The sequence below is a fragment of the Vanacampus margaritifer genome, chromosome 1, assembly GCF_051991255.1.
Source record: "Vanacampus margaritifer isolate UIUO_Vmar chromosome 1, RoL_Vmar_1.0, whole genome shotgun sequence".
Lineage (NCBI taxonomy): Eukaryota > Metazoa > Chordata > Actinopteri > Syngnathiformes > Syngnathidae > Vanacampus > Vanacampus margaritifer.
The window spans coordinates 6829364-6848055 of NC_135432.1; the positions used below are offsets into that span (position 1 = coordinate 6829364).

General features: G+C 39.5%; 1 protein-coding gene and 1 long non-coding RNA gene across 3 annotated transcripts in view; one reads left to right on the plus strand and one right to left on the minus strand.

Moving 5' to 3' along the window:
* The window catches only part of opn7b (opsin 7, group member b), a 52942-nt gene that overhangs the window by 13354 nt on the left and 20896 nt on the right, over positions 1–18692 (minus strand). The window contains exons 1-4 of one of the 2 annotated variants that reach the window (XM_077551829.1): positions 6654–6795; positions 2482–2569; positions 1617–1779; positions 1025–1152 (exon numbers count right to left, since the gene is read on the minus strand). In XM_077551829.1, coding sequence (XP_077407955.1) covers positions 1025–1152; positions 1617–1779; positions 2482–2569; positions 6654–6728 — 454 coding nt within the window. In that variant the 5' untranslated portion in view covers positions 6729–6795. Of the gene's footprint in view, positions 1–1024; positions 1153–1616; positions 1780–2481; positions 2570–6653; positions 6796–18692 lie in introns of those variants that run through there. The other variant, XM_077551832.1, reaches the window with a different exon arrangement.
* LOC144040629 (uncharacterized) lies at positions 15413–17542 on the plus strand. The gene is made up of 3 exons (XR_013289784.1): positions 15413–15702; positions 15788–15859; positions 15945–17542. It is a non-coding gene; the product is annotated as an uncharacterized LOC144040629 (long non-coding RNA).

Below are 18692 nucleotides of genomic sequence, written 5' to 3' on the forward strand. Positions count from 1 at the left end.
TTGAAAAAACAATGACATCATGCCTTCTTGCGCCAAGACAGCACATCACTAATGTGGAATGGCCTCAAGTTGCTTGCCTGTGCTAAGAATTATAGACGGATCAACTGTAAATACGTCACGCCACAATTACCCTATTGCACTTTTCAATGCTGGTTGCAATGATGCTCACTCACGTATTATATGTATTCACCGGTGAATAATGACAAAAAGCTCTCTGTAAAACCATTTAATGAAAACCATTCACCTTGACAACACTGTCCTTTGAGAAGGACGTTGTACTTTTTGGAATTGCATTCTATGTTCAATCTACTCTACTGTATAGTGATGGATTTCCTGGCGAGTGTTACTCAAAAGGGCATGTGCTGTGTGGCGTTTGCATGTAAATCAGTCCTTCTCAAATAGGGGGGAACCTGTTTTTTGTTTTGTTTGTCAGACTTAGCACATCCACTACAGTAGGTGGCAGTGGCGCTTTTATTGTCGGACAGTGGAGTAATAGCTCCTCTGCAGAGGTCTACTTAAAACAATTTTATAGAAAAAATATACTATCACAGCAGAGAATTGGTGGGTCACGGAATTTTTTCTTCTTCTGGGGGGTGGGTGGCTGTAACTAAAAATAATATACTATAAATATACATGCAAACCAGTGATGAAGTTCCACTGTCAACCCACTTCATTTATATTAGGCAAAGCAAAACCCCAAGCTCCTTCTCCGATTTTACAGAAAGCAAATAGGCTGTAGTACTCATTTTACAACTGGAGCCTATCCAACATGCCAAAAAAGGTGCATGGCCCAGCTCCATCCAGTACTTTATTGAGCTGGTTAGTGTTCCCCAGCCAATGTATATTTTTAATCCTGAATTTCAAGGTTAATAACTATGCTCTCCCTATATTCTTTAAATCGATAATGACAAGACAGCTGAGAATAAAAACAGTACTCCAGTAAGAGTACTGTTACTTTACAATAATAAGACACAATTAAAATTTAAAATCAGGACTCCGAATAAGAACTTGATAGTCACCGTACCATAGTTTGGGCAGCAGACCTTGAGCCAGCAGACGAAGGAAAGCACCGTCAGGTTAGTCAGACTGCACAAGCCAAACAAAACGCCACAGAAGGCGTAAATGGTGCAGGCGATCTTATTAAACAGCCACCTGGATGTGGGGGGGAGGGAGGATAAAAGGGGTGTTAGATGAAAGAAAACATTGCAACATTTTAATAATGAGGGGAATGTTTTTGGAAAGGCATTTTGTCAGCATTTTATGCGTAATAGTAAATGGCGAGCTACAAAGCTGTAGTCATGATTTCAAAAGAGGTTACACAAATTTAAATAATTCTTTTTATGCTTTAAATGCTTTTTAGGCACACTTGTGTCACCATTGCATATGTTAGCTATATGGATTTAGATGTGATTGCACAAAATGGTAACCCTAACCAACGTAACCGTAATTCTTTTATTATTTTGGAAGTCTACTGTACAACCCACATGGATGTCTAATTATTGTAATCTTTGCTGCTGCGGCAAGCTTGACATATTCATCAAATTCAGAGAACGTAGGCCTTGACAGATGAAGACGACCTAAGTGATGTAATACAGTAGATAAAAAAAGAGACTTACTTATGAATGTAGGCTGATGGTACAGCAATAGGGAATAGGGACATGGTCATCATCAGGTCGCTGATGGCCAAGTTGACTACAAAGTACTCAGCTGGCTTCAAGGAGGACTTTTTTCTATAGGCCACGAACAGCAGGATCCCATTTCCCAGCACTGACAGCGCACCTACCAGGGACAGTTACACAATATTTGATCTGAGTTCTCCAGCAGCTGAACAGATATCTGTAGAGGATAATTAGAGCCGCAATGGAAAATTATATAAATATTGTTTTGTAGACAAAATGCAAGCGTAAAGATAATTTAATGGGAAAAAAGTCACAATGTGTGTGAATAAAGACAACATTTTATTTCCACAAGTGTATGAGGCCTGCCATACTGTATAGTCATCTGGTTATATCATTCTTCTAGTAGATAAATAAGGTCTATGTAGTCAGTGGCGGCTCTAGCTTGAATAGCGCTCTGCCTACGCACGACACCTCTTTCCACCTACACACTGGGTGGGTCTCATTTCTCATAATTGCAACACTCCTTGCTTCTTGGTGCTTCAAATGCAACCTGGAAGTTGCTCGCATGCCGGCTCAACTGTCCACGGGACTTATATACGATGGACTATATCAATATAGGACACAGCCAGAGGGTGGCCATCTTGTGTTGCCACTGTTACTGTAGCTTCTGTTTTGTTGTTGTTTTATAGGGGTGTAGTTTACATTGCCATATTGTGCACATTACCGAAACCGCCTGACTGTTTTTTTCACTTTGAATTTATTGAAAAAGTAGTCAAAGTAGTTGCATCATTTTGCTTTTTTCAGTGTGGCCATGACACACTTTGTAGTATTCATTAATGCAGGAAAAAGAACAAAACCTCACCAAAAATTGTATACAGTGTCCCCATGAGGAAGTCATTCTCTTTTGATATTCTGGACACAAACAGATACGTTTCGGAGGCATTTCCCATCTGAAAGAAAAATGAGAGAACAGACACAATGATGAATAAAATAATGTTTTACCCCCTGGCAATTTACAAAAACAAACAACTTCCTTGAGAAATTTACACATTGATACCTCAGTCGTTCAGAGCAATAATCTCCATGACAGATCCAACTCCAAAACTATAAGCAACATACCTTCAAAAGTCTCATAAAGCACACTAACACAATGTCGTATGCTATGACTTCACGGTTTCAATTTCAGTTTGTAAAACTTTTACAATTAAATGTGGAATAACCTGCAACAACCTTGCTTGGCACTGCGTTACCTTTTATCACAGAAGTGTGTGGTTTAGAAACCAAAAGCAGGATACCAAACCACCAGAATGTTGAAAAAGTCCTTTTATTATCAACTGTAGCAAGTCTACTGACAAATGAGTGGACACTAGGCGCCCACGCAGAAAACTTCACAGTGCAGATACACAGCTGGAAGTCCAGATAGAAACCCTTTGGAGACCGTAAAAGCGTTTTAGGGCCAGGTCATCTAATGCTCCATAATTAACAGCAAGTGGGACAGGGATATCTGCATTTTATTTTATCTTTATTCTATGATTCACAATTAACAGGACGGACAGATGCATACGTTACTGTTGTAGCAAAATCCCCAATTGCCACAGGGCAAACATGCTAAGGAGGAACTCATGGATGGGGCGAAAGGCTGGGTGGGAACAACATGGCAGGAAACTCAGGGACCAACCAGCAATGCAAGGTCAATCCAGGGACAAGTGTTGAGAGAGTTTTGCATGGAGCATATCAAAATAATCTGAATGGGTGAGTCATCAGTAGAACCTTAAATATGTGGGTGTAACTAACTGGATGTCATAGGTGTGCACTTTTGTCTCTCCATCGGCCCATCACCTTTTCGATGAAGTGCCCACTCTTTCGGTGAATCCTTTATGACGCGAAGCCTCAAAAAAATACACGGGTCAAGCACCAACTGAAGCAGGTTTCCAATCTGTCAAATCGTGTCAGACGGTCCTTCTCATTCTGTGTATGATCTATGTAGCCATGCAGATAACTTCACAGTCCAGATACAGAGCATCCATCCATCCATCCGTCCATTTTCTACCACTTATCCGGGGTCGCTGGGGCAGCAGCTTTAAGAGGGAAGCCCAGACTTCTTTCTCCCCAGCCATTTCAAGCAGCTCTTCCGGCGGGACCCCAAGGCGTTCCCAGGCCAGCTGAGAGACATAGTCTCTCCAGCGTGTCCTGTGTCGTCCCCAGGGCCTCCCGCCGGCGGGACATGCCCGGAACACCTCTCCAGGGAGGCATCCAAGTGGCATCCGAAACAGATACCCGAGCCACCTCAACTGGCTCCTCTCTACGCGGAGTAGCAGCTTGACTTGAGTCCCTCCTGGATGACTGAGCTTCTCACCCTATCTTTAAGGGAGAGCCCGGACACCGTGCAGAGGAATCTAATTTTGGACGCTTTTATCCGGGATCTTGTTCTTTTGGTCACGACCCACTGCTCATGACAATAGGTAGGAACGTAGATCGACCGGTAAATCGAGAGCTTCGCCTTTCAACTCACCACAACGGACCGATACAGAGTCTGCATCACTGCAGATACTGCACCGATCCGCCTGTCGATCTCCCACTCCCTCCTGCCCTCACTTGTGAACAAGACTCCAAGATACTTGAACTCCACTTAGGGCAGGATCTCATCCCCGACCTGGAGAGGGCACGCCACCGTTTTCCGACTGAGGATCAGGTCTCGGACTTGGAGGTGCTGATCTTCATCCCAACCGCTTCACTGTCGGCTACGAACCGCTCTAGTGAGAGTTGGCGATCACGCCTTGATGAAGCCAACAGCACCACATCATCTTCAAAAAGCAGAGATGCAATGCTGAGGCCACCAAATCGGAACCCCTCAACACTTTGGCTGCGCTTAGAAATTCTGTCCATAAAAGTTATGAACAGATACAGAGCACTTAATTTCAGTTAGGATAAGTGGGGAAGAGTTTTGGGGCCAGGTCACCCACAGTCCCAAACAAACAGCAAAACATACTAAGGTATAACTCATTGTTGCAGGCTGAGGTGGATTCCAAGGCAGGACGGAGCTGACCGGGTCGCCACAATAGCACCACATCATCTTCAAAAAGCAGAGATGCAATGCTGAGGCCACTAAATCGGAACCCCTCAACACTTTGGCTGCGCTTAGAAATTCTGTCCATAAAAGTTATGAACAGATACAGAGCAGTTAATTTCAGTTAGGATAAGTGGAGAAGAGTTTTGGGGCCAGGTCACCCACAGTCCCAAACAAACAGCAAAACATACTAAGGTATAACTCATTGTTGCAGGCAGAAGGCTGAGGTGGATTCCAAGGCAGGACGGAGCTGACCGGGTCGCCAACAGAAGATCAGCCCATGGAAAAACGTTGGGAAAGTCTTGTAATGACTTGTATCGAAAAACAATAAGTGGCTTGAATGGGGAGCGTGACTGGCTGACTGGTTTTGAGTGAGACTGCGACCTCCATGAAGGACTCTACAACCCTGAATTACCTGGGACTTGTTCACATTCTCATCAAGAGACATGAGATAAGTCCAAGGTTGTTGAGTCACACAGATTAAATTCCAGCGAAAAATCATTTTTGTCATGCAAACCAAGCAGTTATTTGCATACAAATTAATGCATTGTTCTTTGAGACGCAGACAAGTTGCTGAGGCAAACCTTTTAGATTCATTTATGTGCTGTGATAGCATGAAAATGTTTTCATAGCATTTTTTTTTAAAAAATTTACTCCATGACTTCATTTCTACCAAAAGGTAGCAAAAAACGGCAAGAGTTGTGAAATCTCTGGGGCGGGCAGGGGGTCAGGGGATAGTTGTGAAGCTTGATGTGAATGAATTTCTATGCACATACACTCAGTAGATTTAGATTATCTTCAAAGAGAACCATGCTTTTATTCTTAGAACCTATATTAAAGTCCTGGCCTGTACTAACACACTCTTTAGTAATCATAGTCTCCTTAAAATTTCACATAGTAAAAGTGATAGTTTGTGCTCTTTTTATTGCATCATGTGCCAAAGCGTGCTTCGGGATGCAAACACTTTCCCACGATTTTTCTTGGTTTGTGGTGTGCTGTACTACTTGCTGTGGGTGGTAATTGGATGTGATGGTACTTTATTAAACCCTGTAGGGAGAATTCAATGTCACATCAGAAGATGTGTGAACAAACAAGTTATATAAAAGATTATAAATATGCTTGTTAAAAGAATGAATGGATGGTGGAATTGTCAATGTTAGAGGGAGCACATATTTTCTTCATTGTAACTTGTAACTAAGTGTTCATAGAAATGTGTCATCATCTAAATGTTACTTCCATGGTAATGGTTGACATTTAAAGGGGACAGAAAACTGATTTTTTTAATTGCCTCTACACAAATAATTGAGTCAGGTAATGAAGTCAGAGTTGAAATCACATTTGTTGACTTTCAGCCTATTAACTGGAAGCTTCTGCTCTCTCTCTCTCTCTTTCTCTGCCCCCTGAAAAGTGTTGATTTTGTATTTGATTCTGTGTGGATTGTTAATTGAAATTCCCCATTATAATCAGTTTAATAAATCGATGTACAGCATTGTAGATTATGCCTGAAAGCACACAGTTTTTTTTTTTGCACATCTTATCTTTTTTTTCTCCCTAATGTTCATTGTTGACAAACCCCAAGTCATAAAGCAGATTGACAGTTTGAATGAAATGAAAGCTGCCTCCCAGGAGTGAAGCTGAGGAATTATCACCTTCTCACTGAGAAAATTTGCAGTAATGAACGAATGATTGCAAGGTGTGTGGCAAACCAAAACTCACTTGTATTCAAATTTACCGTCGGTATAAACACAGCGGTCGGGAGGCGACACTGTCAAGGACAGTGAGCGGGCGTAGACTATTACTATAAAAGAATGGCAGGTTGGAACAAAGGGAGGAGGACAATAGAGGGATGGGCAACATCCCATAACCAAACCTTTCAGTGGTGCATGATTGAAAAGAGAATGACCAAGATTACTGATCCGACATGTTTTCCGTATGCATGGGAGGATTATATAGCTCCTTCCACTCACCATCACCAGGGGGGATCCTAGAGAAGCCAGAGTGCGTGTCTCCAAACCACATTGGCCTGAGCCACTCTCGTTCATACAGCCAGCGTGACTGTGAGTGTGAATGGTTGTCTGTTTCTGTGTGTCCTGTGACCAGTCCGGGATGTAGTCCATCACTGTCAGTCAGTTGGAACAGGCTCCAGTTTTGCAATAAGCATGAAAAATGGGTTCAGAGTGGTTTGATGTTGTGATTACACAACCTTAAAATCAGATGGCAGATTTGCATGCTTTTTTGTGACTCATCCCATACTGTAATTTTATTGATATAACGAAACTCAAACATTGCTCCTTAAATCCACCCACATTGTTCTATTCCGCTACCAAGGTTATTTTAGTTAACGAAAACTAACGAAAATACTAAAATTGCCAAAACAATTTAGTAATGAAATACAATAAAAGCAAAAATGCTTTAAAAAAAATTAAAACTAAGTGAAACTAAAATTTTATGTTTACAAACCTAACTAAAACTAACTATAAATATGGCGAAAATGTCCTTTGTTTTAGTCTTAGGTAATTAATTTAATACATGAGCCTTTTGGGGTGATTTTAAATGTGATTTTAAGCATTTTTTTTTTTTTATATTGACCGGAATAAAGACGTTTGAAAGTGTGTCATACTGAAGTGACTTCATATAGCAGCAGCCAATAGAAAAGCACCTTTAGATGACGTCGCTCCTTGGCGACAATTTGTGCTTGACTTTTGGCTCCAATGGCTCGCCTTGCCTGCTTTTTCATATAACTCATATGAAATGCAACGCTTGCTAAGAAATGCATGACTTTTTTTCATTTTACCATGGTGCTCATTAAATATTGCACACAAATAATACAAAAAAACAAAAACACCACCACACATTAACAGAAGCCCAGAGGTGTAGATTGAGAAAGATTTCATGTCTACGTCCTGTGTTTATCTAGAGTTGATGAGTAAAAACTTTGGACTCCACCTTAAAGCATTTTTTTAAATAACTAAAATGAATAACAACTAACAGAACCACCTTGAAAACTAATTAAAACTAACTAAATTTAAAAAACAAAAACTCAAAATGAAATAAAAACTAACTATAATGACAATTCCAAAACTATAATAACTATAATAAGTTAACAATTCACAAAAACTAATCAAATAAAACTAAAATTGAAAAGGCATTTTTGTTAACAAAATAACCGCATGTGAGCATTCCATCAGTCCGTTGCTGTCGAGTACTTGTTTTTTAGACAAATGACAGGAAACTTTTTTTTTTTTTTAATTTTTATGTCGGACTAAGCACTGAATGAAATGGGTTTTTATCTGTCAGTTTAATCATCACTGACTGGGGCAAGTACTGACGGACCTCTCAGTCTGTCACTGCCTGTTTTGTTGACGAATGACGGACTGACGGAATGCCCACCTCTATCTGTCGGTAAAAATACAGTAGTGGTAACAAAGTGATGATGACAAAGTAGGAAATGAAATGTTTCCTTCCTTGTTCCTAGTAGAGATTCTTATGCTGTGCCTCCATCCATCCCTTTTAGTTATTTAGCATTCCTTGAGTTATTTATTCGAGCCGACCTTTTGTTGTCATTGATTTTTAGTTTGTAGTTAGCATTTGTTTCAATAAACACTGTTTGATTTCTCTGCTTTAGTTTAGTCTGTACTACGGTCCATGCGTTGGTGTTTTCTCCAGCCCTGACACCCTTTGATTAGCTATTGACCAAGGAGTAGTCTTGCCTGTCGCCCTAAAACTAATTTGTGATTGGCTGCTGCTTACTCACAAGTTGCACAAGATAATCAGTGCGGATGATAAAAGAGTGTTACAGTCAAAGAATTACTGTGCAGTGGCAGCGCATGCCTGCTCGTAGATGCCATTCATGGACGACACAGTAATTGTTTCTTTTGGCTCTATGCCAGATGGATCTGCAAGCAATCCTTTTACCGCACAAAGCATCTGGCATTTGTTATTGCAGTACAGTGAACAATGTCAGATAAATACACTAAAATACTGGTTGCCGTTGCTGCTATTATAACTGGGTCTGTCTTTTAGGGCAGTATTTTATTTAGGAGGTTTGAAGTAATCAAGGCAGATTAACTCATTCACTGCCATTGACGGAAATACGTCAAAAATCCATTTTAACTATTTCTATTAGTTTAACAATTATTTTCCCACTTTTGTTAAGAGTATGAAAACCTATAATTTTTTTATTGTACATTTGGAATAGATATAAATAACATTTGTGATCAATCGTGAGTTAGCTATTGAAGTCAAGCGATTAATTATTAAAAAAATTGAATCGCCTGACGCGATTTAAGAAAAAAAACGAAAATATTATTAAAAATTAGGGGCAGCAGGCGATAAAAATTTGTAATCATAATTGATCGCATGACTTCAGTAGTTAATTCACGATTAATCACAAATGTTGTATCTGTTCTAAATGTACAATAACAAATTCTGGGTTTTCATACTCTTGTTAACAAAAGTGGGAAAAATGTTAAACTAATAGAAATAGTGCAAATTAATTTTTGACGTCTATAGCCGTCAATGGCAGTGAATGAGTTAAACAATGAAAAAATAAATAAAAAAAAGCAAATCCTCATACAGATGGCATAAACAACACTTTACACTGCTAATTAATGCAGAATTTTTGTTAAACCTTTAGAGCTGAAGTAAAAATGTTAGGGTCAAATAAATACAAGCAAGTCTGCCTGTCATTTATCAGGAGGACGTAAACTTGTTACATCCATTTCATGCCAAACAATTGTAGGACTACATTAAAAGCACTATACTACAGCTCATTATATTTACGATGACAGTTATTGCCATTAGTTCTTCGCTTCAACTGGCTATGGGCGATATATTGTCATGACTGTGTTTTTTTTTAATTTTTTTGTGAGCAAGGCATCTGCATTTGGTCATAGCTGGGAATGGGAAACCAATTTTATGCATTTGTCGGGATGAGAAATAATGGAAGAGTCTGGATTTTCCCCGTCTGTGTGCATGTGCAACATACTGTAAGATGATTGCATAAGAAGCGTGCGCCACATACACAAAACACGCACACTCAGTACTTGCAATAACAGTTGTGTTTTTACAGTTACGTAATTTGCAGGCTTGCAATTTCATGTCTTGTTAGACTCATCAACAATTTGTCCTAGAATGAACAAGGTCCGTTCCTCTGTGAGCTTGATCAAACATCAGCCTCCAAATGGGCCGGCACGTATTCTTTTCAAAAAGTGCTATTGCTTTCTCATTTCCTCTGCATTTCATTGGCCCGATGCGAGAGATAAAAGAGCAGAAATGGGGTTGTGTTCTTCTCTGAGCTAGAAAGACAAGCAAGCAAAACGCCAGAACAAAAGTAATTGGCAAAGGCTGTATCTCCAAGAGCACAGAAAGATACACTTGGAGCTGTGTACAACAGTAAGATTATGTAAATAGGACGTGACTGATTATTTTATTATAAGATAGAGACAGCCTCGAGTCTTTTTCCCAACACAAACAAACTACTGCCCACCATTAAAAAAAAAAAAAAGAAAGAACTATCACTTAGCTTTACAAATCTTGTGATTCTTTTCTCTGTGACCCAAATATACAGTAATCACATGTGTTGTCACTGTCACAGTATTAGAAAGACCAAAGACTCGTATTAGTAATTCATTTGCAGTAAAAGATGCGCGCGACAGGCATGTTCAGATGGCGAGTAGAAGGTGCGGAAAAGATTTCCGATTTGAAGGATAACGCCACCAAAAAGCTGTCGCAATGTGACTACCACAAATATGTGAATGAGACTTGGAGCACGCAAGTCAATGATAAGGGCAGCGTGAGTCTTCCACTCGTCTTGACGCCAGCAAATGTGTGTGCGTGTGTTGATGGTGAGTCAAATTTCAAGCTTGTCTGACATTGGCCTCTTCATCGCTAACACTATTTCCATTTGTTATGATGAAGTCGAGGCGCACTTTCTCAAAAGGAATTACTCGCTTTCACTGCCAAAAACAAACATTTAGATGATATTTTATTGTGTGCACTGTTCATTTATATAACAAATCTCCCCTGTGTGTGAGAGAAATGCTTGAGGACAACGTGCATTGTACATGATACAGTATTAAGCATATTGACATACACGCTATGCGCTGTTTATATTAATATGCATATTTATGCCTTGCGGTCTGTTCAAATATGAATTTCAATGTGTGATATTACGCATACGGATTATGAATAATATTATCAAGTTTTTCTCATGATGTACATCCCGAGTGTAATATAATTTATCAATATGTTCTTAAATGTCACTGTCAATATTACACCCCCATTTTTGCCCAATTTGTACAATTTGATGAAGCATAGCTGGACTGTTTTATTTGCATAGACCAACAACAACTTAAATCTTTGGTTTCTTTTCCTCCTTCTCTCTCTCTATGAATAGCACCAACTGCTCTACATCAAAGGTTCTTGAACTTTTTACACTAAGTACTGTACAACCTAAAAAACAAAATACTTTGCTCTTGAGTAACACTAAAATGCAAAGGGCGCAATTATAATGCTCAGTGCAAGTCTAATGCAAAGTGCAGTCTAACGGGGTGGAGTTTTCTTTCTTTTGGTATTTTGCTCAGGTAGAAGGGGGGCATTTGCTTTGTTAATTGTGCGCAAGCGAATAATACATAAAATAAACAACTTTTTATGTATTATTCGCTTGCAATTCGCTTTGAAATTGGGCCATCTTGACAACAGAGATGAGCCACAGGAAAAAATTCTTTACATGAACAAGTTAGGAGCAAAATCTTCGTTTCCATGGCATTGCTTAAGTTGATGAAAGATGTTCTTGCACTTTCTTTTGTTCTCTGTGCTGATTTTGAGTGACAGACCTTTTGTAAATCAGCATTACGCATCCTGTTAATATAAAGAATACTAAAGCAGAAAGTCTTGTCGCTATGTTGAAAGGACAGAAAAGGAACAGAACGACAAGTCTTACATTGCTGAAGATCTGAAAAGGAGTTGAGTTCTGTTAGTCAGCTAGAAGAGAAAAAAAATCATATACAGTAAAAGATGACTAATAGCTTGTTTGACTACAATTTCTCCATTAGTGAGTCTTACTCGCCAGGCTTCTCCTCATATACCCCAGCTACATACATAATGAACTTAACACAAATCAACATCACGCTCGTTTTTTACAGTTCAATACAGCTTTTTCATTTTAGCTCAATGTTATGAATTATTATGAAATTATTGTATCAATGACTAAAAGATGCAGCCATATTTCTGTTAGTTTACTTTTATGTTAATAAGAGTATCAAAACATTAAAAATATGTATTGTATATTGTATGTATACAATAAAAAGTATTGCATATTATTGTAAATATTGTATATAATCTATGTTTACAAAATGTAATCACTTGACACCCCTAATATATATATTAAGGCTGTCAGTTTAACGCGTTATTAGATGAATTAATTATGTTGCAAATTAGTGCTTTAAGAAAAATAACGCATTTGATCGTGAGTGTCAAGTCAATTTTTCCTTTTTTTTTTTCTTTTTCCAGGAGAGCTCAGTATTGTTCATTTGATTTGACATCATCATTGCTCTTCTTTTTTTTTTTTAAAAAAAAAACAACAAATAAATTAAAATTTAATAAATGTTTTTTTTTTTAAATATATATACATATATATACATATACACACATATATATATATATATATATATTTTTTTTGTATGTGGGTGAGTATATGTATGTGTGTGTGTGTGTGTGTGTGTGCGTGCGAGCGTGTGTGTATTCATCAGTTCACCTAAAGCCCATTAAAAAAATCCCATACTAATATTATAATATAATAATAAATTGCCAAATGCAGAAACATCAATGTAAGTTATCACGATGTAGTGGCTCTCGCTAACAGACAGAATTAAGTAACCAGAATTAGGTTAAAAAATTCTATATACGTAGACCATGTTTCTATAAATTTTAATATTTGGTTTTTATTTGAGGCAGATATTTTTTCCATTAAAATGTGATTAATGAGGAGGTTAGACCATTGGTCGATATTCAGAGTTTGTTTATTTTTCCAGTTAACAAGAATTGTTTTTTTAGCGATAGTAAGGGCTACAAGTGTAGATTGAAATTGTTTATGTGGTAAGTCAGTTGTTGTTAGGTCACCTAGCAAACACAAGTTTGGAGATAAAGGTATCCTACAGTCCAAAATAGCGGAAAGTTTTTCTAAGACTTTAGTCCAGAAATGCATAACCGGAGTACATAACCATAAAGCATGAACATAAGTGTCTGTAGTGTTTTGTAAGCATTGGAGACAAATGTCGGAGTCTGAGAGTCCCATTTTCTTCATCATATATTGAGTAATGTATGTTCTGTGAATAATTTTATATTGGATAAGTTGTTAATTTGTGTGTTTTGTCATTTTAAATGCGTTTTCACAAACTTGAATCCAAAAGTCAGGTCAATTTTTCCCATTGAGGGACTCGTATGCTGCAGTGAGCGGGCGCAACTACGAGCAGAGACATTAACAAATGGACTCGAATGCGGCACAGGACACAAACTTTGAGTTCACACTGACTGCATGACGAATTACAGACTGCAGTTCACACAGAGTGCGTTACCCTGAGCTGTACGTGTCCGGAAATCTGCACCCGCGAGACCACAAGTTGATGCAAGCATGAAACGGGACCCACAGCTTAGTTTCTCATTGCTAAAAAGCTAAGACCTCGCCACGAAAATGCGATAGGGTCTATTTATGATTAGCAATGCACAATAAAATTACCACTAACTAACGTCTCGGCACTCCGGGCACGTGCACGTCGCTGGCTTCCATTCCGCTTTTCGCCAGAGGGGACGCGAATCTGCAAAAACTCTGTATATTGCGACATGGACCTTTAAAAAAATGCCTGGCCTAATTGGTTTGTTGATGTGCTTAAACTTTTGGATTTCAAATCTTCTCTCAATTTTGTGATGTCCTAGAAATTGAATTCTTTATTTGGGGACCTTTAGCAGATATGAGATTAAAATCAATTAATTATATTAATTAATTAAAAATCCTGTAATTAATTAGATTTTTTTTTTAAATAATCGCCTGATCTGATGACAATTCTTGTGAGGAAAATCAGTGCAATAGAAGGAGGGGTAAATATTTCTTGAGAGCAAAATTAAGGTAATATTAGAGTGAATCCAAAGTGGAACAGTCCATCTGCTCACCTCTCTGCTTGCCACTGAAAAACGAGCCTCAAACAGCACAATGCTCAAACATTTTGATTCTCTGGAGCTTTTTGTTGTTTGTTTGTTGTTTTTATCTACTTCCCTTTAATATCTCAAGCAATTCTGCTTCCTTCCAACCCTCCATCTGCCCCAATACACGTCAGCCTGCTGCCTGATTCCTGCACAGACGCTTCCAGATAGAAGGATGTTTCTCCGTGACTGATGTAACATCACTCACGGGAAAGCACATTTGAATAAATTACTTAAAATAACTTCTGCCATGGTTTACTTGAAAGATTTTTAGGGCAACATAATCTATATTACATAATTTATTTCAATCTATGTTTTGAGCATTTAGAACACTGGACAGCCAAAGTTCTTCCTCAGCTATTGATCCCTTGAGTCATCAATTATGTCTGTGCCGTCTACGTTTATATATTCTTTTTATCCCATTCAATCCGCTTCACTTTGAAGGGATCTTTTTATATGTACTCCGCATTTAACGTACTGCTGCTTAGGTTGGTGTGTCATTTTATAAAGTGATGGTTTGCTATAGTGTATCGCAGGGGGGTGACTGTAACTTCAAAAGATGCAACATGTTTCATTATCATGCAGATGTTTCCGAAAGAGGAAATTCAAGATTAAAGCATTAGATCAATGTAATACAGCACATACAGTATCGGAGAATTTCTTTTTTCCATCTTCCATCAAATCTTAAATTGCTTTCAGTTGTGAAGCTCTTGATCAGATCTTGTAGATGAAACTTTTGGTTTTTAACCCCACATTCACTGTACAAGAGAATTATATCTTCTTCTTTTTTTTTTAGGGTTTAAAGGGATACTTGGCTCATTGAGCCATTTTCAGCAGTAAAAAGTTAATATTTTGTCCGGAATCAATTTAACTCTTTCACTGCCACTGACGTTTAAAGACGTCAAGTAAAAACCTACGCTTCACTGCCAATGACGTCAAAAGACGTCATCCAATGATTTTTTTTTTTTTTTTTGAAACGGGTAGAGGAAACCCTCCCGCATGTCTGGTCAAAGTTTCAAGTCTGTCTGTTGTGCCTAAGGACTATTTTTGGCCCCTAGAGGGCAGCGATGACTCTCTTTTGACAAGATCGGGTGGGGCGTCAGTAGTATAAAAGGCCAGGCGGGGCTAGAGCGTCGAGGAGTAGGCGAGAGTTGAGAAGAGACGAAAAATGGCGACCGACGGTAAGAAGCAGACCACGCTTGATCGATTTTTTGGAAAAGGAGACGCATCAACCAGTGCTAAAGTGCACCATTATGATGACCGCGATGATGATGGTGATAAGGAGGTTGACGCCGAAGCTGCAGCGTTGACGCGGCGGCAGCTTCGTTCACGTCCTCAGGCCTCAGAGGCTAGCGGTGCTAGCGCCGGAAAACGTCGTGCACGACCGAGCACTTCTGCACGCGAGGACGTTCAATCCGACGAAGGTGATGATGATGGCGACAATGAGGTTGATGCCGAAGTTGCAGCGTTGACGCGGCGGCAGCTTCGACCGCGTGTTAAGGCCTCGGAGGCTAGCAGTGCTAGCGCCGGAAAACGTGGTGCACGACCGAGCACTTCTCCGCACGAGGACGTTCAATCGGACGACGACGAAGAGTATCCTGAGTCCGATGGATATTCTTCGGAGGAGTGGGTACAGTCTGACCACGGAGAAAGTGATTCGGACAGTATTTCATCCGCAGAAGACGTCGAAGGTAAGCACAAACTTGCTATGAGATACTTTTCTAGCACGCTGCTAGCACCTCGTGTAACGTGAATGTGCATTCATAGATCGTGGATCGTGCTCACAGCGACGTCCCACTGCAAAGACGACAAAGAGAGGTATAAAAAAAGTGTTTTCAATACACCGCAACAACAAAAGAAAACGCTCTTTCGATATTATTGTAATTGTATATATTTCTTTCAGCTGCAGCTCAGAGTGACGCTCCTCGGAGTGAGCAGAATAAAGGTCCATCAACCAGTGGATCCAAGAAAAAACGTAAATATATATATTTATATATATATATATTGCATCACACTGATCTAAAATGAATATTATATGATATTGAAATGTATATTTGCAGATCCCCAAAAATCTGGCTGGCATGAAGCAGGCTGGCAGCCAAACTCCTTCCCCTTCACTGTGGAGCCAGGACCAAGAGGTGCCGCAGCAGAGCTGAATTCAACCCGGCCAGTTGACTTCCTGCAGCTCTTCATCACAGACGAACTTCTGCAGCACATTGCTGATCAGACAAACTTATTTGCACGTCAGTCAATGCAAAAACGGGCTGAAAGTCTGCCACACTGCAGGAGTCGTGCTTGGAAGCCAGTGTCTGTGTCTGAGCTCAAAACATTTTTTGCACTCCAATTCCTTACTGGGTATATAAACAAGCCCAGTATCGAAATGTATTGGACTCAGGACGAAATAGAGACGACACCATTCTTCAGTCGCGCAATGCCTCGAAACCGCTTCCAGCTCATCTGGAGTTTCCTGCACTTCAACGACAACGAGACGGCACACAGTTCAGACGACAAACTATTTAAAATTCGTCCTGTGTTCAATCACGTTGTAAACAAGTTCAAGGAACTGTTTCAACCGGGCAAGAATATTTGTATTGATGAGGGAATGATGAGTTTCCAGGGACGTCTTTCGTTCAAAGTGTACAACCCCCAAAAGCCGGTCAAATATGGGATCAAATCATATATTTTGTGTGACTCCCAAACCGGCTATTGTTTCAATATGCAACCTTATGTTGGCATTAGTTGTTCTCTCCCCGATACAGTGTTCAACTTACTGGATCGTCTGCCAGGAAATGGGTACACACTATTCATGGACAATTTTTATAACTCTATTGCTTTGTGTGAACGTCTCCTGGCAGCGCGCACCAATGTTTGTGGAACGCTGAGGAAGAACAGGGGTGAACCCAGTGAGATAACGTGCCTAACCAACACTGGCCTTGGGGTGGGGGGGAAACTGGTAAGGCACAACACAAATGTTTTAATTGTGGCATGGCAGGACAAACGTTTGTTGAGGATGGTGACAACGTTTCACAAAGATGAAATGCGGACAGTGGAGGTGTGGCGGAAGGCACAAAAAAAAAAAGTGCCTTTCGAAAAACCAATTTGTGTTGTGGACTACAATTCCAAGATGAATGGAGTGGACAAGATGGATCAAAACATCTCGTACCACCCATTCACACGGAAAACATTGAAGTGGCACAAAAAGTTTGTTTCGTATCTGTTCCAAATATGCATGTTCAATGCTTACATATTGTACAAAAAAAAAAATGGGACGAGTCAACCTTTTTTAGAGTTCATCCAGCAGGTGGTGAGAGGGTGGCTGTTGCCACAAGACCAGGAGGAAGTTGGGATGGAAGAGCATGAGGAAGCCAGACAAAGTACCAGGTCACCGTATTTTGATCCTGAAAGCCGACTTGATGGTAACATGGCCAAACACACGCTGGAACACATGCCTGCTACTTCCCGGAAAAAAAAGCCAGCAAGAAGGTGTCGGGTCTGCATGCGAAGGGGCATTCGCAGTGAGACAAAGCTGTGGTGCAAATCTTGCAGTGTCCCCTTGCACGCAGGCGAGTGTTACACTGTTTACCACACAAAAGTGAAATTTATGTAGTTCAAACATCCACACAATTGTAAATAATCACACATGCACTGTTGTACACCTTTGTAAATAGTTTGTCAAATTGTTAGTTTTCTATGTAAATAAACTGTTTTTTTTGTTATAAAAAAAGACTTTTTCATTGTTGGTGTACTGTTTTATAGAAGTAAAGCACTATTTAGGTGTTTGTGGCATCATTCATGGACAAAAAGAAGTGTACAATTCACTGAAGTGCATGAAATAACATCGTTTCACAAAAAGCCGTTTTTCTCCACTTTTTGTTTCAAAACAGAGAATTTCGGTGAAAGTTACCATTTTCTATTGTTGATTACTGAAGAACGGAATAAGCTAGAAACAAACTTTTTTTTTCTGATGAAAGATGAGAGTCCAATCTTTCATTTGGTAGTATGTGTGTTTCCATAGTCCAAACACAACATTTTCTGTGGACCTTGAAAGATCACTCAAAATGCTTAAATCGGCTGGCAGTGGGGACAACCCGTTTCGGAAAACGTCTGGCAGTGAAAGAGTTAACTGAATTATTTTTCATGTAGAATTAATACCTATTTTTTTCCCACTTGCTGTCAACTGAAGATGACATCACCTGTGCAAGGGCTGCTATCTTAGTGGAATAAAAATAAAAATAAAATACGGTTTTCCAAATTCGAAAACTTGCTAAAAACTAGACTTGCCCTGACATGAAAAATGTGCCAGTTTTTATGCTCGAGCACATGTGCGCTGTCTACAAAAGTAGAGTCCAGGGTGCCATCAGTGTTAAATAAATAAATCAATTGAAAAAAATAATAATTAAATGAGTGCAATGGAGAGAAGAGTTACAAAAAATTGATATGTTTTCAATCAACATATGATGGATGACGTAAATTCAGCAGGCCCTCTCACAGCTTCCCCCCCACCCCCCCTTGTTTTCCCTTTCTTTCCTGGAGGAAAAAAAACAGCTTTTGTTTTTAAAGATATCTGGTTTGATTCAAGCCAACCCTGATAGGAGGGTTGACCTTTCTCAGAATGTTTCTGATTTTCGATCAAAAATCTCCAAGTTGTATATTTGTTGTTGAGGAAGAATAAAGTCGGCACCGGTGTCTCATTTTGCATGACTGTCAGTTCCTTCATTTACTTTTTGGCCTCACAACAATTCTGTCATTTCTGCGGCCCAAATGTGGCAGTCAAATCACCAGTGCTGTCTTCGTGCCAGACAGCAGTC